Genomic DNA, 24,858 nt, shown 5'->3' on the forward strand with positions numbered 1-24,858 from the left:
TGGTATATAAATCAGATGTAAAAATTCATGTTGGACTGAAACTCAGCACAAAAGGCCTCCTCCAGAGGCAAATGCTTTTTTCAAAATGTGGTTTGAATTATGTTGGTCATTTTTAAGTTATAGAAGTGCAGAAAATGTATTTGTGGTTTTGAAGGAGAGAGATTTTTTCCATTTTTATAACTCATTAGGAAACTTTACAGGCCTTTAGACCATTTTGTGGTTTAGTTCTTCTCAGGTTTTTCCCCAAAGCAATATTAAAACTTGAATGGTGTCCGCTATGAATCCAATGATTACTGTTCTGAATACAAATGTGTGTATGGATGTATATAGTTATACATATCTTAGACTAGGAGAAGTTCCAATAATATCATAACGGGGGTAGAAGATTAGACCTATCAGTTGCCCTTTTTTGTTCTTGGTCTCAAGTCAAGGTTTATCTATCAAAAGAATCCTCTATCTATACCATAGTTCACTGCTTGTATTTTTAAAGCTGCATCTTAAACTTCAGAAAATACCTTGGACTTAAACACTGCTTCTTCTATTAGCATGTTGACAATAAGGTTGTGACCTTTCTAAATTTTGCTTTTCACTAACAGAGAGAGCAAGTTGCAGCACGTTTAATAGATACTGTAAAGTACTCAATGTGCATGTTTGTGTATATAAATTACTTTGTTAAATAGTGTTGAACTTATTTTGTCTATATAGATAACATGTTGCCAAGTAATTTCATAAACATCTAAGTTATTATTTTAACACATGTAGAGATTATGGTTATATTATTCTCTTAACAGCATCAGTTAAAATCTGAGAAAGTTTTATTTGGACTGAGAAAGTTGGCAAAATTCTCAAAGTGGAGTAAGCCAATCTTTCAAATGACTTTAAAGGATAATGAAAATAGAAATATTTTATATGATTGAATTGCTTCCACCTACGTTATATTTAGTTCACCAATGTGTTAGACTAACACATTTAGTGTTATTATTTACTATCATATAATAAATCAAGACATTAAAGCATAAAGAAGTTAAAATTTTTCCAACGTTATTCCTTATATTTTTTATTAAATTCCACTTGGAATCTCAGTGTCTTGATTCCTAATACAGTTCCCTCTTCAAATTACACTATTTCTCGTGCAATTGTGAGAATCTTTAGGTCTAGTAACAGTTAGGATGGACCACCCAAAGGACAATCAAACATTTGCCTGTGACTTGTGGAGCAATGTCGACTTGCCCACTGAGACACTTGGAGGATCAGAAGGGATCTATCTCCTCCTGGATGTTTTATCTACTAACCTAGTGTCATGGAAATTAGCCAACTCTACAGTGGAGACAGCTGAATGCAGTTTTCTTTATTTTTTCATATTAACAGGAGAGCAGGGTTACTAATGAGGAGTCACATCCCAAATCTCTGATCTATAAAGCTGAATCTCCTTACTTCTATTTGGGTCATTTTTTTTTTTTAATTCTGCTCCATTTGCTTTTACTAACTTATGCTACTTTGTGTTCTATAATGTTATATTTGTTTATAATTATTCATACATAACTCATATACTTTTGTCTTTCTCTTAGTTTGTCGTTAAAGTCATCACTGTTAGGATTTACTTAACACGTATCACTCCAAACACCCCTATATGACTCAATCAGTCATTAAAAAGTTTGGAGGGAAGCCTACAAATTTCGGAGAACTAAGAGCATATTGAAACACTGTTTTGTGAGAATCAGAGATGTTTTGAAGTATGGCATAGACATTTAAAAGCCACTGAAAGTAAATATACTATACATGTCAAAAAGAAGCTTTACATGTTAAGAATCTGCATTCCATGGTTGAATTTAACAATTTGTAAGTCATTAGGCGGGCAATATGCACATTGTACTCCCCTGCTCCTCCATTTATTATATTATACCCATATTTTTCCTTGCATTTGGAGGAGAGATAACACAGTGCTATTATTTGAATAGCACTGACATTGTTAAAGCCTAGCACCGCTGTTTTCTATATAATGAGCAGTATATTTTGAAACAGAATGGCTATTTCTTATAACACATGAAATGAAGAATGACATAAAATACTCTAAGATTATGAAGAGTAATGAATGTAAGATATATCCTTACCTTGATTTTACCTTCAAGCAGCCTTTTATTTGTCTATTAGGAACGTCTTCCCGTGGTTTTACAGGCTCCAGCTCTTGTTCTTTCTTTTGACAAATCAGTATATAATTTGTGCCATTATTATTTGACCAAAACGTACCAACAGAAGTTTCGTAACGTATACAAAACTCAACTTTACTGCCATCTTTTTGGTAAGGGGGAACCAATAAAATCTTAAAGGAGAACTGATCAGTTTCACCATCACATGAATTTGGGACATATTCTGCTAGAATGTCATAATGTGTCTGCCAGTCATCCAAGGACATTCTCACATATACTAACTTCTCAAAAGAAATATTCAAAACTCGAATAATGCCCTTCATACTCGTAGACCCAGGAGGATACTCAGTTGACTCCAGTATTGCTTTCTGTACTTGAAGTTGCTGCATAAGATCTTCTTTTGAAGAAGGCAACTCAAAGAGTGGAGATAAAACATATTCTTCTGTGTGGAAAATGTCCTTCCTTAAGTCAAAACTGGTTGAAACACTCGGTAAATCCCAGCAATCAAATTCTTTGACAGACACAAGATTGAATCCAAAGGTGTCAGCGAATGAAACTCTTCTTGTACCTGAAGACGGAGTGCCCAGGTACATATCTTCAGAAGAATCAGAACCTCGTCTACTAGGTTGAGGGGAGAAACCAGGTTTGAAGGTAGCTTTAACTTCTTCATCTTCAGAAAGAGAATCAGACAAATTAGGAACTTCTAAAAAGTTATCTTTGCTAATCTGACTAGGTTCTTCAGAAGACTCCATTGGGCTCTCTGGTATCAAATAAGAGAGAACTGTACAACTAGTAGAGGCTGATATTTGAGATACTGAGGCTTAAAATAAGTATAATGTTACAGTTGACATTGCAGAAAGGAGTCAGCTCTATAAATAGGTCCAATGGCGTGTAAACTATGCTAGCTCGCCTCCAAAGGCCTTTAATATGATAGCATCCATGTTACTCTCACCAGTATGTTTCAGATTTAACTCACAGTTTTTAAAGTTGCATTTGTTTATGAGCTGAGTTCCAAAAAGACATTTTAAATCATTTTTTACTGTGTTGAAAAATCTGAAGCTTTACAATTAAAAATTGTTATAACCAGTTGATCTTAAAAATAAAAACAACCACAATACTAATATGTAGTTTGAGCTAAATCAATCTATTGGAGCAGACAAGGGCAGACGGAAGAAAATAAGAACATTTGTAGAACTGGAAAAATCCAGTGCCTAATAATAATGGTAGCTACTATTTAACAGGGCCTTGCAGTGAGTGTAAAATGTGAACTATAAAAGGGTTAAATAGAGGTGCTGGGAGTTCTCAGGAAACATGATTTAGATGGAGAAGGCATCATTTGAAATAAAGCATGAAGGGTAGGTAGGATATAGACATGCAGGGTTGGAGTGAAGCGGATTTTCCAGGTGGGAGAAATGGCCTAAGCCAAGGCCTAGAACAAATAATTAGTCAAATCCGTTATTTTAAACATTAGTGAGTTTCTTTTAATTAAGCTATGGAAAAATACACACAAGTAATATGTTATTGACTTGAAAATATATATGAGCAATGGTAAGCCTGGCCCAGGAGTGAAATATTTATGTAGAATAAAATGTTCATCTTTGGCAAATTGCCATTTCATGCCCACAGAGCAGAAGTTAATACCATGAAATCTTGGAGTTTGATGTGAGTTTTAAAATGTGAGCAGCCTTTTTAGACCACTGAATTTTTGTGTTCATGTAAAACCCATTTTGGGGATGACAATCAGGTAAATACCTATTAAAAAAATTAAATATACTTAAGCTTTGGCCCTGGAATGTTCCAGCTAGAAATTGCCTTATCAGTACAACCTAAGTATACAAAGATAAATGTGTGTGTGTGTGTGTGTGTGTGTGTATTCATAACAGAATTGATTATTTTAAAACTCTAGAAACTATCCAAATATCCATCAACAAGAAACTAAATACTGGGACACCCATACAATAAAATGTTTTGTAGTCATTAAAAGGCTACAGTAGCTCTTTACATATTGATACAGAAAGATAACCAAGATAAATAGCTAAGTGAGAAAAGAAAGTGTGTACAGATATTTGCACAGAAAATTCCTGGAAAGACACAGAAGACATTGTTAGCAGTGGTTATCTCTGATCATAGAGGTTGAGGGTTGTAGGGTAGAGGAGATTCTTGACTTGATAGTCTTCTTCTGTACTCTTTGAAATATTAGCCATGAGCAAGATCTTTCACTATCTCTTTGACTCAATGAATTAAATTAAAAACTAAAAAAAATATATTTTCAGCTTATCTGTTTTGAGAGACAGAGAGAGCAGGGGAGGGGCAGAAAGAGAGGGAGAGAGAATTCCAGGCAGGCTCCCTGTTGTCTGCATGGAGCTAGATGTGGGGCTCGAACTCACTAACCATGATATCATGACCTGAGTTGAAACCAAGAGTCAGATGCTCAACTGACTGAGCCACCCAGGTGCCCCTCAATTAATTAAATTGTGAGAGGGGATTAATTAAAAAAGGCGGGCTGTCCAATAGCATTTCTTTAATATCATAGCTTTGTAAGTATATTATAACTTATTGGACAATTTGAATTGCATAAAATAGTGGTTCAGGAAATTATTTTTTTAATTAAAAATGAGTAGGATCTAGAATAAGGAAATTAAGTTATTTGGGCCTTACCTCACCCATAAAACAAGAAGGAGTGGTAACCTCACGGATTGTGCAAGAATGGAAAATGGCTATGGAAATGGCTATCCTTTGCAAAGTTCATGACCATAAACTTTGAGTAGACATAATCAAAGTTACCTAAATATATCACTAGGTATTCAAGGAAAATAGTAACAGAATAATTTAAAGAATTAGTCAATAATCCTTACAGTCATGTAAACAATAGAAGAATGAAAATTTATAGATACAATAATATACAGAAGTAACTTAGCTATTGAAGGATGATAAGCAGAGACAGAGATAAAGACCCATGGGTTGTATTCGGGCTCTGCCACTTAGTAGCTGGGCAACGCTCAGAATTTTGCCCAATTTTCTAACCCTCATTTTCTATAACTGTTATGCAATGTTAACGATTAAATGAGCTGTGTGTTAAATGTCTAACACAAAACTTACTGTAATAATAGCAGGCATTATTTTTATTTCTAAATATGCTATGGAAGGCTGATTTCTAAGATACATCAATAGATAATAGATTATAGAGAACCTACATATAGAATATTAAGTAATAATTTGTAATTTGTTTGATTTTGTCTTTTTCAAAGACTATAATATGTAACAACACAACTCTGTAACATAGTTTTATAAGACACAAAATAGCTCTACATTAGAAAATGGTCTTGTTATTTGAGGTAAACTTTTCCCTTCTTAAGTTTCTCTTTACACAGAGCACTATTCCCTTGATCTGTAATAATCACTGCCTCTCTTTAGGAGACTATAACCTTCACAAGATTGGAGACAGTTGAATGTTGCTCCTTAGTCACTTAGCTAAAGCCCAGTGATTTCATCCTTTCAATCTCTTCTCACATGTCAGTCCTCCAGCACTTTTTTATCGTTTTGTGACTCCTCTAGGAACTCCTTCCAGCTTGCCCATAGTATTCTGTTAATCACAGATCAGGTGTCTCTGGAGCAGGTACAGAAACACTACCGGTTTCAGCCTTGTGATTTCGTATTTGTATTCAGTTAAAATTCACATCGCCTTGCTTCTTTTTAATATCCTAGGTCAAACCAACGTCCCATTTTCTCATATTCACTCCTACCTCAATTTTAACATGACTTTTACCATCCTGTTCTTCAACTGTACAGGCATACCTTTTTTTTTAAACAAACTACAGCTCGAGTTTTCACATATTCCACTTCATATTAATCAAAGATTCTCAAAGTCACCTTTAACATCTGTATCAGTCAGGATCCCAGTAAGTGGGAAATCAATGTCATGCTCAAAATAAGATAATTCCAGGAGGGTTTATTTACAAGGATCTATTTATAAAGTGTAAATGCAGAAAAGCCACAGGGCTAGTGCAACAAACTGGGAGCCAGTTGCCTCAGCGTTGGTTACCTTCCCTCAATGGATGAGGAAAGGGGTAATCATCAGAGCTTGAAAGCAAAGAGCACCATGATCTTTGGTTGAGGGACACAGCCAGCCAAATATGACCTTTCCAGGAGAGATCTAGGAACAAAAATACACTTAATTTACTTTTCTCCTTTCATATGATGTCCTACCAGAATTATGCATTGGCCAGAGGCTTTGGGGACAATTACAGTTCATTCAGGTCAGTCTCCTGGTGCAAAGAAGCTGGGTAGAGAAGGGTGAAAAAAGTGCCAAATGGAGCTGGAGGGACAAAGGTATCAGAGATTAAAAGTTTATTATTAAGTTATCATTATGTGCTTATGTGTGTTCCTCTTGCCTTATACATAGTCTATCTCAATGCCAACTGAATTCTTATTCCCTGATAATTTGTTGTCACAGCAAAATACTCAAATATCTAACATCTGTAAACTCTGATCCGGTGAGGGTCATAAATAAGAAATATTGAGTTTATCCACAGATGGCAAAGAAAGAAACCCTCTTTTCTGAGATTATAACTTTGTATCTGTTTCCCTTGTTGTCATAAATCTTTGCAACTTAAACTCAAGAGACATTTTGTCAAAAGAGGACGTGGAAGAGTGATTTTCAACCAAGCATCACTGAGAGGTGTTCAGATGACACAGGTTCAGGTGCACCATTAGATCTACTGAATAAGAGCTTCCAGGTTGATGATACTGCACAAGTGATTCCAGTATAGATCGGTTAAGGTACATGATCTGTGAGTCTGTGGGCCAGAGAGACAAGGACTTGTATTCTGGTTAGAAAGAATCATAGCTATCATCCCTCGAGTATTAGGTGTTTTTGTTTTTGACATAGAATCGATACAATAGTTTTATTTTAAAAAAGGCATAAAAATTTAGTAGAGTTACAGAGTAGCAGAATTTTAAGGCATTTAGAAATCATGTAGGCTAGTCCCTTCACTTTCATAAAGGAAAATGGAAGCCTGGAATAGTGAAAGCCCCATCATTTAGTAACCGAGCTGGAACTTGAACCCAGCTCTTTCTTGCTTTCTGTCTGATGTTCTCCATATTATCCCGTACATACACCAACTTTTAGCCTTACAATTCAGAATTAACAAAGTAATCATTGTTTGAAAAATAGTCATTAAAATTCATTTGTTCTAGATCCAGTTTATTTTTTAAAATCAATTAACTTTTGTGAACTTTCTTTTTTCCATTTGATGAAAGATCTCCAGAGTGTCCAGATAATTTTTCTTCATGACAGAGTCACTCAACCTTTTTTAACCTTTGCTGCTTTGGGTAAATATAATATCTTACACTGTCCTCTCTCTCCCTCGGAGACTCAGCTATACTCCTATTTGGGAATTACTGATCTAAGTTATAAAAATGAATTATATGATCTTTTGAGAACTAATATTGATACTTGGTATTTTAAAGGACTATTAGTTAAAGGACACTACTTCAAACATAGTTTGAGACACAGATTGGCTCATCAGATGCCAATTACTGGAAAAAATCCTCTGCAAATGTGCACATCTACCAACAGAGGACACGCAGATAAATCAGCAGAAAGTGGAAACTTTGCCAGGTGAAGATAAATTTTTAAAGGTATGTGTCATTTATCCCATGGAGAGATGAATGATTCAGTGTAGGTAATTGATCATGTTACAGGAAAAGAGTTTGCCACCAAAGGCAGCATCCTCATTCCTTAGCTTAATTTACAAAAGAAAAACTAGTATAATATTCAAGCACCAAGTGCTTATTTTATATGGATTAAATAATGTTCTTTAAAATCCTTTGATTGAAATAAAGACATAGAAATACAACTTTTAAAAAAATCTACAGTTCTAAGGTTGCGAAGCAATCAAGCATCAACCCCTTCATTTTACATATAAAAACATCAAAATCTAAGTGGTCAACTGGATTCTTAACTCGGGTTGGGGGTGAATCCAGTATTAGCCCTAGAAGAGAAATAGATCATAAATTTCTCAAAGACCAGTATAACTTAATAATTTCTTAGTAAATTATTAATTGACCTTTATGGCTCTTCTCCCATTTGAGTCACTTAATATAGCCAAAAATGTAGCATAAACCAGGAGTTTCTCCTGAAGTTCTAAAGATATATATTCACTTTATACAATGCTTGGCACAGTTTTGGATGAGGATAAATAGTTAATGCTTCGGTAACAGCTTAAAGAATCTTAAACTGAATTTGCCATGCAGGGTACAATGCCTAATAGTGTTTAACATTCTAACAAAGTCAGCAACATTGTCAGCATTACTTAGTTGCCTCTACTGCACATATTAGTTTACCAGGCTAGGAGCTTGAAACCTGTGATCTATTGACATTGCAGGGTAAGTGGATGGAAAACAAAGGATCTGAAAATTCTCTGCAAGTATATGTTAAATTTGTGCGTGTCTCCATTTTACTGTGTTGACTATACCAAGTTTACTTCCTGGGTCTCTGAACCAAATATTTAAGAATTATTGGGATCTACAAATGACTTGACAGTCAGGAGGAGGCAGTCCTGTAAATTAAAAGTAGAATATGTACCAGTCTGTCCCTTTCATGCACCTAAAGTTGAGCACAAATCGAATCAAGACCCATTATAAAAATCTCTTTGCTATATAATATGAAAAATGCATGATGATGTTTATGTGAACACATACACACATTATGCATATCTAATTTATTTAAGGGAGAAATAAATAGAACTTGCTCAATTTTTCATAAGGCACTCCTGGTACAGTGAATAGATATATTTAGCATCATTTAATATTTTCCCTTGGCACATCATCTTTTACCAATAGAGTAGTCAACTGTTTGGGATTATTTTAGATTTTTCTTAAGAATAAAAAAAAATCTGGACATAATCTCTTGCTTAACCAGTAGTTTAGTCATATATATTTTTAAATCATATAACAAAAGAGTTGTCAAAAATAGAAGGAACTGAGAAATACATGTTCTTTCAGGTGGAATCAGCTTGAAAGTTTAAATGATTTGCTCGCTGATGACCAGTGTTTGGAAATTTATTTGGTAGAACACATTCAGGAGCTTGTGTTTGTTCATGATAAGGTTAAAATTATGTCTCCTAGAGTAAGAAAGTTCCTTGGAAGTCATTCTGTTCACCTCCACCATTTAAAGACTCCCTTTTAAGATTTATTAATAGGAATGTTTCTATCTTTACCTTAGATAAATTTAGTGATTGCAAACTCACTGCATCATAAGGCAGCACATCTCACTTTTAAAAATTTTAAGAAAAAGATCTTTGTCATTTTGTGCCACAACCTAACTTATATTAGTAACCCTACCCCAGGGTTACTTTTTTAAAAATTTTTATTTATTTATTTTTTTACTTTTTTAATTTACATCCAAGTTAGTTAACATACAGTGCAACAATGATTTCAGGAGTGGATTCCTTAATACCCCTTACCCATTTAGCCCACCCCTCTCCCACAACCCCTCCAGAAACCCTTTGTTTGTTCTCCATACTTAAGAGAGATTGTTCTCCATTGTTCTCTTATGTTTTGTCCCCCTCCCTGTTGTTATATTATTTTTGCTTCCCTTCCCTTATGTTCATCTGTTTTGTATCTTAAAGTCCTCATATGGGTGAAATCATATGGTATTTGTCCCTCTCTGACTGATTTTGCTTAGCATAATACCCTCTTGTTCCATCCATGTAGCTGTGAATGGCAAGATTTCATTATTTTTGGTCGCTGAGTAATACTCCATTGTGTGTGTGTGTGTATATATGTATATATATATATATATATATATACCACTTCTTTATCCATTCATCCATCAATGGACATTTGGGCTCTTTCCATACTTTGCCTATTGTTGATAGTGCTGCTATAAACATTGGGGTGCATGTGCCCTTTTGAAACAGCATACCTATATCCCTTGGATAAATACCTAGTAGTGCAATTGCTGTGTTGCAGGGTAGTTCTATTTTTAATTTTTTGAGGAACCTCCATACTGTTTTCCAGAGTGGCTGCACCAGCTTGCATTCCCACCAGCAGTGCAAAAGAGATCCTCTTTCTCCGCATCCTCACCAAGATCTGTTGTTGCCTGAGTTGCTAATGTTAGCCATTCTGACAAGTGTGAGGTGGTATCTCATTGTGGTTTTGATTTGTATTTCCCTGATGATGAGTGATGTGGAGCATTTTTTCATGTGTCAATTGGCCATCTGGATGTCTTCTTTGGAGAAGTGTCCATTCATGTCTTTTGCCAGTTTCTTCACTGGATTATTTGTTTTTTGGGTGTTGAGTTTGATAAGTTCTTTATAGATTTTGGATACTAACCCTTTGTCTGATATGTCGTTTGCAAATACCTTCTCCCATTCCCTTGGTTGCCTTTTCGTTTTGCTGATTGCTTCCTTCAATGTGCAGAAGCTTTTTATTTTGATGAGGTCCCAATAGTTCATTTTTGCTTTTGTTTCCCTTGCCTCCGGAGACGTGTTGAGTAAAAAGTTGCTGCAGCCAAGGTCAGAGAGGTTTTTGCTTGCTTTCTCCTCAAGGATTTTGATGGTTTCCTCTCTTACATTTAGGTCTTTCATCCATTTTGAGTTTATTTTTGTGTATGCTGTAAGAAAGTGGTCCAGGTTCATTTTTCTGCCTATCACTGTCCAGTTTTCCCAGCATCACTATTTTTATTTTTATTGTGGAAGCAGCATTTGATAGTCTCATAAAAACTTACTGTACTAGTCAAATTCTTCATAAAATTATGTCAACCGAAAGAAAACTTTTAAAGTATTGCATTCGTGCAGAAAAGTTCATAAACCATTAGTGTACAGCTCACTGAATTTTTCGCAAAGTGAACTTAGCCATTTAACCACCACTTGGTCTAAAAAAATAGATTACCAGTGCTCAGCCACAGATCTGTCTCATATCCATTCCCAGTGGCTACTTCTCAAAGGTAACCGCTATCATGATTCCTCACACCACTGATGAGTTTTCTGATTTTTGAGCTTTACTTTGATGGAACTAAATTTTTTCAGCACAGCTAGTTAGTAAAGGATGGAATTAGTCCCAAAGCTAGTACCCATCATCTACCTGCCATTTTACACTAGATCCAGTTCAACTGATGTCCACTGGGGAGAGAGCAGCCCATTATGAAAACAGCATTTGAGTCAAGAAAATTCTATTTAAAACACAGCTCATACGTTGACTGTCTTGTGGCCTTGAGCAAATATTTGACTGTTCTAAGGGATCCTCATTTTCTTTACATACATGTAAAGCAAAAATAATAACAGTAATGCCATGAGTATTAAATGAGATGATACCTGTTTTTAAAGTTTACTTACTTTGATAGAGACAGAGAGAGCCTGAGCAGGGGAGGGGCAGAGAGAGAGAGAGAGAGAATCCCAAGCAGGCTCTGCAGGATCAGCACAGAGCCCAATGTGGGGCTTGAAGTCACGCAACTGTAGATGATCACCTGAGCCAAAATCAAGAGTTGGTTGCTTAACTGACTGAGCCACTCAGTTGCCCCAAGATGATATCTTTTTTTTAAAGGTCAAGCACAGTGCCTAGCAAACAGCAGGTGTTGGGTTTATAGTAACATACACTGAAATGAAACATAAGGTAATATATTGCTTTAAACTTGCATAAAATATTATATTTTTGAAGCAAAAATTCATTAGATATTATTGCTTTTATAATAAACACTTTCTTCTCTTTCTGCTTTTGTAACTTCCTTTTAAGGTAACTTACAGTGTTCACTTTACACTGGAATAACCACAGAAGAAAAAGAAGAGTTGTAATTGTTGTATCTTTTCCATTGAATATTTCAGCTCCCAATCTTTCTATCTCCCACCCCCAGTCTCATCAGCCCATCTGAAAAATAGTCACCGCTACCCTCAATCCATACCAAAATAACACAACAGAAGACAGGAAGTTCCTAGAGGCCTAAAGGGTAAACAGGTGGGGATAGGAAGGATCTGATATTCTCCTTTCTACACTTTTGGAATTTAAACTTATTTTAACTTGGTAATTCCCTCAGAAAGGCTAAATATAAATTCTTTCACATTCCCAGCTCCCAGAGAATGAGAATGTGATTTCTAGTCATGTTCTCTCATTAAAATAAAATTTCAATATCATAAAACAATTAGATAATCCCCAAGGTCCTTTTTAATTTTCTAATTCTGACTCTATATACCTCATGAAGTTTACTGCAATGTGCTTAAACTTGTGTATTGAATCGTGCCTGTTTGTTCATTGTGTGTGTAGAAGTGCCTGTCCCAACACACACAATCGATGAACTCCCCAAAGTTCTATTTCATAAGATTCACTTCAGTAAATATTAATACTTTTACCCTGTGCCAGGGTGAATGAGAAAGTGCTCTTGCCTTTAAGGGGACCACAATTTATCATAGGAAGTGTAACTCAACTTCTCCACTGTGAATTAGACAAATATTTTCAGATACAATGATTAATGTTCATCCTTTTACTTCGTTAAAAGTTTATTAGACTGTGACTTTCTTTTAATTTTAAAAACTTCAGTTGATAGCTTTCCACACATAATTTAGGTAAGTTGCCTACATCACATAAACAACTGGCTGAACCACACTAGACTGCTGTGATGAATAACGTTTTCTTTCTTTCTTTCTTTCTTTCTTTCTTTCTTTCTTTCTTTCTTTTTCTTTCGAGGGAGAGAGAGAGAGAGAGAGAGAGCATGCTTACGCAAGCCAAGCAGGGTAGGAGCAGAGAGAGAATAAGAATCCCAAGCAGGCTCTATGCAGTCAGCACAGAGGCTGACCCAGGGCTCAATCTCATGAACCATGAGATCATAATCTGAGCTGAAATCAACAGTCAGATGCTTAACCCAATGAGCCACCCAGGCACGCCAAATGGCATTTCACTCTTAACAGGCAATCTGTATGTCCTAGAACTAGACCATGAAGATAGTATCATAATTATCACCAAATTCAGATCAGACAACATTATTGAGTCCTTTCATTACTTGCGTAATATTGCAAGATTCGCTCAAAATTTCAGCTTAATTTTTCTGTACTATTTTCACAGAGGATGAAGTAAATAAGAGCTGGTATTGAAGGGCTTACCAGAAGACATTTGTATACTAGAGCACATTTAAACCGGAAGGGATTCTAGAAAGCCAGTAGACACTGTACTACATTTTATTGTAAAAGAAGCAGGTTTACAAGGAAGAAGGGAATTTTTCCCCCTCTTGTTATCAGAGCACTAGCAGTATAGGCAAAGCCAGCAGTTGCTCAGCTCACAATTTGATGGTCTTCCCCCTCAAACTCTTTAAGTAGATCTTGTCTAATAACTAAAAGAAGTGCTTAAAGTGTGGTCCCTGCCACTCCTGAAGTTGTTCTCCTGGGCATAAGCAGCTAAACTCTTCTGGATATTTTTATTGTATCCATATTAAAGACTGGGATAGTATGTAAAATCTAACTCTGAGGATCAGTCGAGTCCCCTAAAAGGAAGCAGTATCTATCCTCTTTATCCAAGCAATTGCAATGAGATCACTATCACACTCCTTGACAATGAGAAAGTCCAAAGGTGCTTCCTAATTGATAAAGGAATCCTTCATCACTAATACGTCATCATTTCTCTGCTTCTCCTCACTTGGAGGTGATTTCTCCACTGCCTCTATGGAGTCTAAAGAAGAGTGCTTTGTATCTTTCAGAATAACCTCTTGAAAAGAACAACTGAAAAGGTTTTAATGTATTAACAGTCACCATAGTGAGATGTTTATCACACTCATTTATATAAGAAGCCCTTTAGGATAAATTTTCATCATGCATTATATAGATTTACTTGAAAAAAAAACTTTAAAGAACAGTAGAGTGCAAAAGAAAAGAGTTATGAATTCATGAACAAGTAGAGTAACATTAGATCATTTTCAAGTATAGTTTCATATAAAATATAAAGATGTAACGGAAATGATCCATTAAAAACTGATATCAGAGAATTAGAATCACTACAGGAGATGTGATAAATACATACTTTCACTATTTCCCCCTGGTTGCAAATTTTTTAAATTTAGGAATGGCCTATTTGCTTACCCCAGGAGAGTAATTGGAACTTAAATCGAGGGTGAGAAGGTGCCTGATAAGGTTTCTGATCCTGAACTTTCCCAGAATGGAGAGAGAAGTAAAAAAAAAAAAAAAAAAAAATAGGTGCTAGCCTACCTGGAAGGTGGTATTCTCTTTCACTTTTTGAACACTGGAAATCATGGCCACTGTGGTAAAGAAGTAGGATGAACCATCGTACATAATTGTAGGTTGAGTCTTCTGAGCATAAGTGAAGTGAAAATAGAATATGAATAAAGTTCATTTGCCCAGTCTAAAATTCAGGAGAGACATAGCAATCTCTGATTCCAAGGCGCAAATTACTACAATTATCACAGCATACACGGTCAGTGGCCCGACACTGCAAATTTCAAAAAGAAAAGCAGAATATACAGAATAATTTTATTCTGCTCCATGTGTCCAGGTGTCACTCATTCACCCTTTACTGAAAGTTGGAGTTTGGAGGCCAGGTAGGTGAATTTACTTTCCACACCATCCCTATGAGCTTTTGTCTAAATTATCTGGCTATACAAAAGATCAGCTTGAAACTTATTGCTCACCTCTTATCTATTCAATGGTTTGATGGAACAGCAAGGAATATCGTTAAAGACAATGAGGCATCAACTCCTTTAATTATTCTCTCTTAAGAATCTGCCATTTCAGACCATCTATTTCAGATTTGGAATCATGACATTTTAACCTCTTCTTGATTAAAGGTTTCTATCTCCATCTCAAAGAATGCTTACTTATATGTGGTTTCTCACAAATGGCTTAACCTTTCTGCATCTCAGTTTCATCCCTTATAAAATAGAGATAATTACAGTGTGTTCTATTTCCCCAGCATGTGGCAGGCATGCTCCATGCATGGACTCCCCGTAAGGTCTTCATATGGAGTTCGAAATATGTCCTAAGAATAAAGACAAAACTGAAAATAGAATTGGGACTAAGAGTAAGGCAAGGTGTAAGGTATAGAGAGGAGTTGAATGTTGGTGTTCTAGAGTCCTTTAGTTTCCTTCTGCCTTTTATGTATTTCATTCACCTACCTAAACAATTGTAAAAACAACATGCATAATAAGCAAATAGAACTTTACAACTAGTATAAATTAAAACTTTCAAAATGTCTCATGAGGCTTACAAGTAATTTAGTACTCTTTTTTTTTTAACAGTTACAGAAACACAAAGTTGAGAACTGGTGGGATTTTAGTTTTCAGTTATTTTTCTAACAGAGATAAAAGATGTGGGATGCTGATATTTTAATGAAGAAGTGAATTATTATCCCATGATTTCTCCAGTAAGAATAAAAACAGGCTACCCTTGGAGAAGGGTTTGTATTAATTTTTTTAGAAATCTCAATTTTGAATGCATTTATACTTCCATTTTTTAATTATAGCATTTTTGTTTTGTCATTGACAAGTGCAAACTTTTAGTCAGTTTTCTCCATCAATCATTGGTGATTAATGGTATTAGTCTATATTGGTAAATATTTTAGAAATGTTTCTCACACAATATAGATAATAAACAGTAAATTGCCATAAGTGGACATATCCTTGAAACAATTTACTTGATATTAGAACTATGTAGAGCCGTTACCCGTAACATGCTATCAAAATGTGATCCATAATCAGATATTAAATGAATACTATTGATAAATATTGAGGAACATTTGTTTGACTTTAGGTTTTTTAACCACAGTACCCACTATTAGCAAAATGTTGGCAGCCATAGTGTCCCTTTTATGACTTACCTTTAGTTGAATAGAAGGGCTTACAATTAATTTTAAAATATGTGTGCTTAAACCAAAATATTTTCACGAGGTAGTATCTCATCTTAGATAAAAAAGCAAGACCAAGACAAAACAGGAGACATTGATTCCATGTCAACAAATTATGACTTTACTTCTCTTTCAATAAGTGGTTAAGTGGAATGTTTTCATTCATTTTATGTGAAGGAGGTTGAAGTGGAAAGAAGTTCACTAAATTATTATTGATTTACCTATTATTTTTAATAGGCTTAGAAAATCGGATCCTGATAGAATTTTGACAGGAAGAAACTATTTGCCAATAAATAAATCTGAGAATGATGTTAATTTATTCTTTAGTTTGGTTGATGAGATGAAATTCTAATATCTTTAAATTTCCTTCTAAATATAGTGCTTTGTTGTGATATTAGACATGTAGTTATTATAGTTATGTTTTGTAATATATCTTCTAAGAAAAATGGATAAAACTTTCTGCATACATCTCAGCTCTTTGAAGAAATACTACTACTTTCAGATTTGACTGTGAGCATTTATTTATTCTGGTTTCATTATTCTTTCTTGACCAAGTAATTTTTGTCTTTATTTCTTTCTTGCATCAAAGCTACTAGTAAATACAATATCATTAGTGTCTACATGTAAAAGGCATTAATTACATAATGAGGAATGTAACTGACCATTTCTCCAGCCTTCTCCACTTTACTCCAAACAGCCTCTCACTGACAGAAGAATTTTAGTATCAGTAGTCTTCTTAACTCTGATCAAAAGAGAGCACAGGGTCTAGTGCACAAAGGGCTGCCTCCCCAGTATCTCCTTGAGTGTGGCCAAGTGTTCATAATTCCCCTTGTCATGCACACATGATCACAAACTTTTCCCTGAGGTGGACATAAGAGAAACAGACTTCCATGCACATAGAAGTAAATACCAAGATAAGTATTGTCCAAAATTCTAAAAGAGCGAAATCATTTATTTTGAAGCAAAGGTCTATAACTACTCTTAGAAACTTCATAATAGTGTCAAATAGTTTTAAAATAATTTAAACTAAATAAGTAATAATAAAGGAGAACTCCATAGTCTTTAAAACAGTAGTCAATGAAATGTTAGGCGTCTGACTTTTGATTTCGGCTCAGGTTACTATCTCACGGTCTGAGATCGAGCTCTGCATTAGGCTACGTGCTGAGTGTGGAGCCTGCTTAGGATACTCTCTCTATCTGCCCTGGCTCGCATGTGTGCCCTCTCTCTTTAAAAAACAGAAAAGTGGTCAATAAACTGACTTCTTCAGTGAGAATGGTAGGGCAAGGTCTTGGAACTCTTTCACACTGCACTGAATAATGAATACTGAATAAACACTAATGGAAATAAGGCTATCTCTATATCTAATTATCAAAGCAAATGATTTGGCCTAATGTGACTCAGGATACTTAGTAGTAATTATTTCGCTCTTACACTCTTATTTAGTCACAACTATTGATAGGAGCTGGTTGTCTTTCCCACATTAAAATAGTGTTCCTGACCTATTATCAATACACATAGCATATAAGAGTTATTTTTTAGGTGCCAATGATAACTTTGCCCTCATTTAAAAACCCCTCACTTCATTTATCCTTAACAAGAGCCTAGATGAATGACCACAATTTAAGGCAAAATCTCTGGCTGGAAACTCAAGGGCCAGAATAGCAAAGTCATTTCATTCTCATACCAAGCATAACTGACAGATAGTAGCTCCCTGGAGCGCTGTGTTGAGAAAAATTGTAAGTCCAAGTTTAACTTAGTAGGAAAAACGTTATGGTTGAATTGTGAATGAGAGGACGAAGCAGGGAGTGGGCTCTGAATAGATACTAGTTACATTGGATTTCCTTAATATTTATTCAGCACCTACTATGTGTAGGACTCTGAACATCATTGCAAGAGATATAAAGATCAATCTGTTATGACTCTTGAATTCAAGGAAGGCAGCAGGGAGAGGGAGGAAGAAGGGGTATAACAAACCATCATGCACTGAATGATAACAGTAACATATGAGGAGTACACTGATCAAGTTCTAATCAGTTTAGGAGAGGGAATTTTAGCTCAAACAATTATTTTAAGATTCATGGAGGAAATGGTAAAAAGACTTCACAAATATTGTTTTGAGGTTAATAATTACTCTTATACCATTTCCTGAACACATGAAAAGCCTGCAAGTTTACCAAGTTAATCCAAGTATTAAAATTGAAATTTGGTGGGGCCCCTGGGTGGCTCAGTTGTTTAGGCGTCCGACTCTTGATTTTGGCTCAGGTCATGATCTCATGGTTTGTGAGTTCCAGCCCCGCATTGGGCTCTGTGCCCACGGTGTAGAGCCTGCTTGGGATTTTCTCTCTCTCTCTCCTCTCTCTGTCTCTCTCTCTCTCTGTCTCTCTCTCTCTCTCTCTCTCTCTCTCTCTCTCCCCCACTCCTCCTCCCATGCTCATGCTCTCTCTTTCAAAATAAATGAATAAAATTTTTAAATAAATTAATAAAAAATAAAATAAAAATTTGGCAGGTAATTATAGTTCAGTGTAATGGAAACTTGCCCAAATTTGTATTTATTTGTTAACCATTCTGTGGCATTCTAGATTTGAATTTTCATTTTTTGGGTTTGATTCCATACCAGACTATATGATATGTTTCTTTCCCCACCCCCACCCCCCGCCCCCAAACTGCTAGACTCCATCAGATGACCAAGGGTTAAGGATTTAATTGATATTTTGAATCTGTCAAGAACCAATCACTTGGGCTCTTGAGCCTCTTGGTCCTATTTCGAGAATGGCCTGCCCCATATAAGCCATAATACAGTTTGTAAATTGTCCAACTTAGCTGTGCAGCTGCCGTAGTCTAAAGTTTAAAAATATGTAAGTGGGTCAGTTCTAAAATTAATTCAGCCTAACTTTGCCTGAAAATACTAAGAATATTACCCATCACGAGGGCCAAAACATCACCCCCAAGCAGACAGAAACAATCCCTAGAGAACAACTGCCCAGGATGATGGCTCTGTGACACGCTCACTCTACCCCTAGGTCTGTAGCCCTTGATTATAACCCAGATGCTCTGATCCTGCTGATCAGACTGAAAGGTGCCGATTTTAAGCTGATATGCAAATAAAAGTAGGTTGATCAAATGAAGGAGTTAAATGTTAAGAATCATAACTAACATTTAGTGAGTATGTAAAATCTACTAGACAAGCATTTAATCTTCTGACAACAACAACAAAAAGAGGTGTTATCATTATGCCTACTTTACAGATTTAGAAACTGGGTCTGGATGAGAGGTGTAGCTGGACCTTGAACACAAGTCTCAAAAGTCTGTGCCTTTACTCACCATACTATACTCTAGATTATGTATGTATTACTTTGCTTTGTATCTACCCATCATTTATTAAGTACTACTACCTATCAGTCACCAGGCAGAGATCAGGGAAATAATGACAAGGTCTCTGTCAGATAACAAATACAGTGATGGAGACTGCTATGGACTGAATTATATCTCCTCCAAATTTGTATTTTGAAGCCCTAACCCTCAACGTGACTGTATTTGGAAATAGAGTCTTTAAGGAGGCAATTAAGATTAAATGAGGTCAGGGGCACCTGGGTGGCTCAGTTGGTTAAGTGTCTGACTTCAGCTCAGGTCATGATCTGGCAGTCTGTGAGTTTGAGCCCTGCATTGGGCTCTGTGTTGATAGCTCAGAGCCTGGAGTCTGCTTTGGGTTCTGTGTCCCCTCTCTCTCTGTCCTTCCCCTGCTCGTGTTCTGTCTCTCTCCCTCTCTCTCTCTATCTCAAAAATAAATTAATACTAAAAATTTTAATAAAGGAAAGATTAAGTGAGGTCAAAAGAGTGGCTCTAATCCAATAGGATTGGTGTCCTTATAAGAAGAGGAAAGGGCATTGGGGTGTGCATGCGCAGAGAAAAGGTCACACGAAAACACAATGGGAAACAGAGTATACAGCTGGAAAGAGAGGTCTCAGTAGAAACCAACCCTGCTGACACCTTGATCCTGGACTTCCAGCCTCCATAACTGTATAAAAATAAATTTCTATTGCTTAAGCCACCCCGTCCATAGTATTCTCTTAGAGCAGCCCTAGCAGACTAATATAGAGACAGATACATGTATCATTTTCTTTTTTTTTTTTTTCAACGTTTATTTATTTTTGGGACAGAGAGAGACAGAGCATGAACGGGGGAGGGGCAGAGAGAGAGGGAGACACAGAATCGGAAACAGGCTCCAGGCTCTGAGCCATCAGCCCAGAGCCTGATGCGGGGCTCGAACTCACGGACCGCGAGATCGTGACCTGGCTGAAGTCGGACGCTTAACCGACTGTGCCACCCAGGCGCCCCTCATTTTCTATAAAAGAATAGGAAAAGAACTAATATATGCACAGATATATGGGAAGGATAAATGTTGTTACTTTAATAAACATGAAAGTGGGTTACAAAATGTAATTCCTAGGGAATATACAATTTTTAAATTTTTCATCTATAGCTAATTGGTCTTCAGGAGACCCCATTGTGGTTTATTAGGAGAAGCATTAACTAACTGTCCAATCCATTTTAAAACTTAGTCAAATATGACAATTGAAATAACACATTTGGGTAATGTTCAGCAACTCTGGGAAACTTTAGTCTCTCAGATTTCTTACTCTTTGTACCACCTCCCAGGTTCTTCTTCAACATGACACCTGGGTGTGGGGTAAGGGTCACAGGAGTGGGGCATTCCTTTGGTGGGGTTTTCTGGCTCCTCCAGCCTCCTGGTGATGCTCCTTAACGGTCTAGTTTCTGGATGCTCTGTGGTCCTCCCATGCTAAAAACTGAGCAAGAAAATGGTGTACCATTCTTTTGGGTTCTCCAATATGCAGATCGCTCCCCTGGCAGGTTCAGCCTCACTTTTGCTCATATTGCTGCTATAAACACTAAGCTGAGTATCCCATTCAGTACCAGCCTAGGTGGTCCACTCACAGAAATACATCACACTGCCAAGTCTTGGCAAGTCGCCAATCAGACTCTTAGCTACCCAGGGGGCCTATAATACACAGGAAAGGGTAAGAGTGAATTGGAAAAATAAAATTTCAGGCTGTGCCTTCAAAATTACTCTGTTATGGCTGAGCCCCAGCCAGGATGGTACAAGAAAAAGTATGAGAGGCCCTCCACCCAGAGTCTCAATCGGGCAAGACTTCACTCCGCACGGTGGTATCCTGACTCACAGAAGGGATAGATCTATTCATCATATTCTCCCACTTCTCTTTTTTCTTGTCACATTTCTCTAGGGTTAGAAAGGGACACGGTTTTTTTTTTTTTTTTGTCCTCCATCCTCTTCCTGTCTAGAAAGCTTATGCAAAAATCTGTACTCTAGATCCCTAAGTCTATGCTAACGATAGACATAATGGAATATGGAAAGTCCAATTCTCAATCACTGAAATCCGGACTATTGCCTTGCTGTACATTCTACTCTTGAGTAATAGTTAATACTTCTATCTTTTTCTTTTCATTCCTTTTGGAAGAAATTTAACCTACAGCAAATCAGAAAGATCTCTTCAATGGACTACAGCTCACAAAAGCAAAAGAGTAAGCCACGTTAATAATATTCAACATAGAGATCCTATTACACTTTTCCTTAGTAGCTAAAGATAGTACAAGCAGTCAGGGAGAGGGAGAGGGAGAGGGAGAGGGAGAGGAAGAGAGAGAGAGAGAGAGAGAGAGAGAGAGAGAGAATTTCAAGCAGGCTCCATGCTCAGCACAAAGCCTGATATGGGGCTTGATCCCACAACCCTGGGATCACGACCTGAGCCATAAGCAAGAGTCAGATGCCCAACCGACTGAACCATCTAGGCACCCCTCTAATGCTCTCTTCTAAATTCAAGAGTTATACATTTACTTTCAATCTCAAAGGTATATTAAGCGTACTGTATCCAAAGTTATGTTATATTTATAACTCAACTACATTCCCCTCAAGCATTTTCCTCTCCCAGGTTTTCTATTTTAGTTGATGGCGCCAGGAGCCAGCCAGCCATCAGGCTGGTTTCATTGTTAATTCTTTTCTTGGCCTCATCTTCAATTATTAATTCTTTCTGTATACCATATGGAGGCATCAGCAACTATTCAACGATTTAGGCCAGAAATGTGCAGCATGTTTATGTCCAATACCCCATCTATCTAGCTTGAGAGAAAATGATTGTAGCAATGTAGATAGTACTCCCTCACCCCTGATGCAATCAATTACCAGAGCCAGTAGATATTACCATCTGAAAAGTGTCTTGAATTTAAGCTTTCAGATAGTGAAGAGGTAAATCAAGTTGAGCTATGTGTGAACTTGAATACTTGGAAATTTCAAGCATTCAAGTTCACAAACTTGAATATTTTTTTTTAATTTTTTTCAACGTTTTTTATTTATTTTTGGGACAGAGAGAGACAGAGCATGAACAGGGGAGGGGCAGAGAGAGAGGGAGACACAGAATCGGAAACAGGCTCCAGGCTCCGAGCCATCAGCCCAGAGCCTGACGCGGGGCTCGAACTCACGGACCGCGAGATCACGACCTGGCTGAAGTCGGACGCTTAACCGACTGCGCCACCCAGGCGCCCCAACAAACTTGAATACTTTAATCTCGTAACAGAACAGCATGCAAAAGACCCAACTGGAATGCTGTCCATGTAACCAAAATGGAAATGTAGAGGGACAAAAAGTCTCTGGGAGTGAATCACAAGGCAAACGCTCAGTCCCTAAAATTAGGTGTAAGACATGAATGAATCAAGAATAGACAACAATAATGTTAAATCTCTGTGCTGTGAGACTAGGACCTTATAAATTTCCCCTGACTAGGGATGAGGTTAAAGGATCAGAGGCAGAACTGAACAGATATTTACATACATATATATATATATATATATATATATATATATATGTAATATATATACATATATTTATATATATATGTAAATACATTCATGCATACATACATAAAACAAATTCACAAAATACAGGAATACACAAAATTGCAGAAACAACCAGTTATTAGTCTTCTTCAATGCATAAGCTCTGAAGTTCAAATTTCTAGGTTTTAATTTGATCTCTACCATATACCTTAATAACTACCATATGATGTTGGAAAACAACCAATGTACTGTGAGCCCCATTTGTAAAACAAAGATTATAATACCATCTACCCCATAAGATTGTTGAGAGGTTTAAATAATTTCAGGGGAGTTAATAAATAACAAATTTTATTATTACCATTATTATGTATCAAAACATCATGCAGCAGCATCTTCACCTAGAGCTAGTTTCCTTTAGGATAGCAGTGTACTCCATTTTTTCTCTCATCACTATACAGTAACACCCTAATCGGCATTTCAAATCAAAAGGGCTCATCTATGTCTTACTTATCTTTATTAATTTGAATGTTTCCACTTGAACAGTCTTTTATTCATTTTACAAATCTGCAACTTAATATATCATCTTCTCTTAGTTACTGTACATAACAATAACCTTAGCAATGACTGAGAGTCTTGGCTAATGAGACTCCAAAGAAATGTAAGACAATGTTCTTCCCCTTACAGTAAATTAACCCTGATCTTCTCAACTAGATTGTAAACTCCTTAAAAACCTTGAACAATTCTTCTTTTTACTATTATGAGGCTGGGCACCCTAGAAGAGATGAAATTTATATGTTTGGGTGGGGGACAGGGGAAATTGTTCTCTCATTTTCTCAACTGAGAGTTTTGCCACAGAACGCCCTCTGTATCCTTGAACAAGTCCTCCTACCTAGACTTTCCCTCAGAAGACAAATCACCATGGGGCCCATGAGGGCAGTCTCCCTTGATAAAGCAGGCAAGCAACCCATTATCTGGATAAAAATATATGACAGTTTCAGAAGGAAATATTACCTTCCTCTGAGGGGTATGTACCCAGGTAGGCATCAGATTCTGGAACTAACCCTAACTTGGCATTCCTGAAATCAACCAGAAGACTGGAAATGCCAACAAAACTGGGAATAGAGTTCCAAACCTCCTGGAAGAGAGTGAGACTATCTTCCCTTTAAGACTCTGAGTCCAAGATCTGAGGCAGCTGGTATTGACACCATGCAGGAACTGCATGCTTCTCGCCCAGAAGAGGACCAGGCGTGGGAGAAGCACTATGTGTCAACAAGAAGCAATTCTAGGGTTCTCAGCTGGCCCATCCATCCCACACACATACAATGTGTGCATCTAGTGCCCACTGCAGGTACATGGGGAGAAGGGACAGGACCAGCTGTAGAGAGAATGGAAGTAGGAGTTGGTTAGGAAAATACCATAAGTCAGATGATAGATGAAAACCTCATCTAAGATGAGGGTGATAGGGCTGATCAAAGTTGGCAGACAGAGACTGATTCTTCCAGAAGAGTAAGGGACCTGGAAATCAAGGATGCTGGAAAGAGACTAGTGGAGACATAAAAGTTGACAGAGGAATCAGTCTCCAGAGATGGAGAAATCAAGAGTCAAATGGTGAATAGAAGGAGATGAAGATGTGGGCTGAGAAGTTCTAGAAGATTGCCTGCAGACAACAGTACTTTGAGTAAAGCATCAAAGACCTGAGTGGCAAAGGGAGTGGGAAGCCCATGCAGAGGCTGCCATCTGCATGCTTGCTTGAAGAGGCAAGACTGCTATTAAACGAAACTATTAAGGAAGCAATGTCCGTGTTTCATCTTTCCTTTTCCTCTTTCTTTTGGTACCCATGAGATTGTCCAGTGCCTTTGACTGTTTCCTCTGTTTGAGGGATCTTCTGCACAGATACCTGATGGCTCATTCCCCAGCTTCCTTTAACCTTCACTGTAAAATAGCCCTCTTATCAAAAATTACAACCTCCTCTCTGGGAAGCACACACACCTCTTATCGCCCCTCCCTG

At 36.9% G+C, this 24,858-nt stretch overlaps 1 protein-coding gene and 1 long non-coding RNA gene across 2 annotated transcripts in view; one reads left to right on the top strand and one right to left on the bottom strand.

Annotated features, from left to right (window-relative positions):
• Nucleotides 1-2,954, bottom strand: part of PPP1R3A (protein phosphatase 1 regulatory subunit 3A) — a 41,670-nt gene extending 38,716 nt beyond the window's left edge. The window contains exon 1 of the mRNA XM_003982971.5: nucleotides 2,112-2,954. Coding sequence (XP_003983020.2) covers nucleotides 2,112-2,899 — 788 coding nt within the window. The 5' untranslated portion in view covers nucleotides 2,900-2,954. The remainder of the gene's footprint in view (nucleotides 1-2,111) is intronic.
• The window catches only part of LOC111559534, a 327,598-nt gene that overhangs the window by 251,913 nt on the left and 50,827 nt on the right, over nucleotides 1-24,858 (top strand). The window lies entirely within an intron of this gene.

This window comes from Felis catus, chromosome A2, assembly GCF_018350175.1.
Source record: "Felis catus isolate Fca126 chromosome A2, F.catus_Fca126_mat1.0, whole genome shotgun sequence".
Lineage (NCBI taxonomy): Eukaryota > Metazoa > Chordata > Mammalia > Carnivora > Felidae > Felis > Felis catus.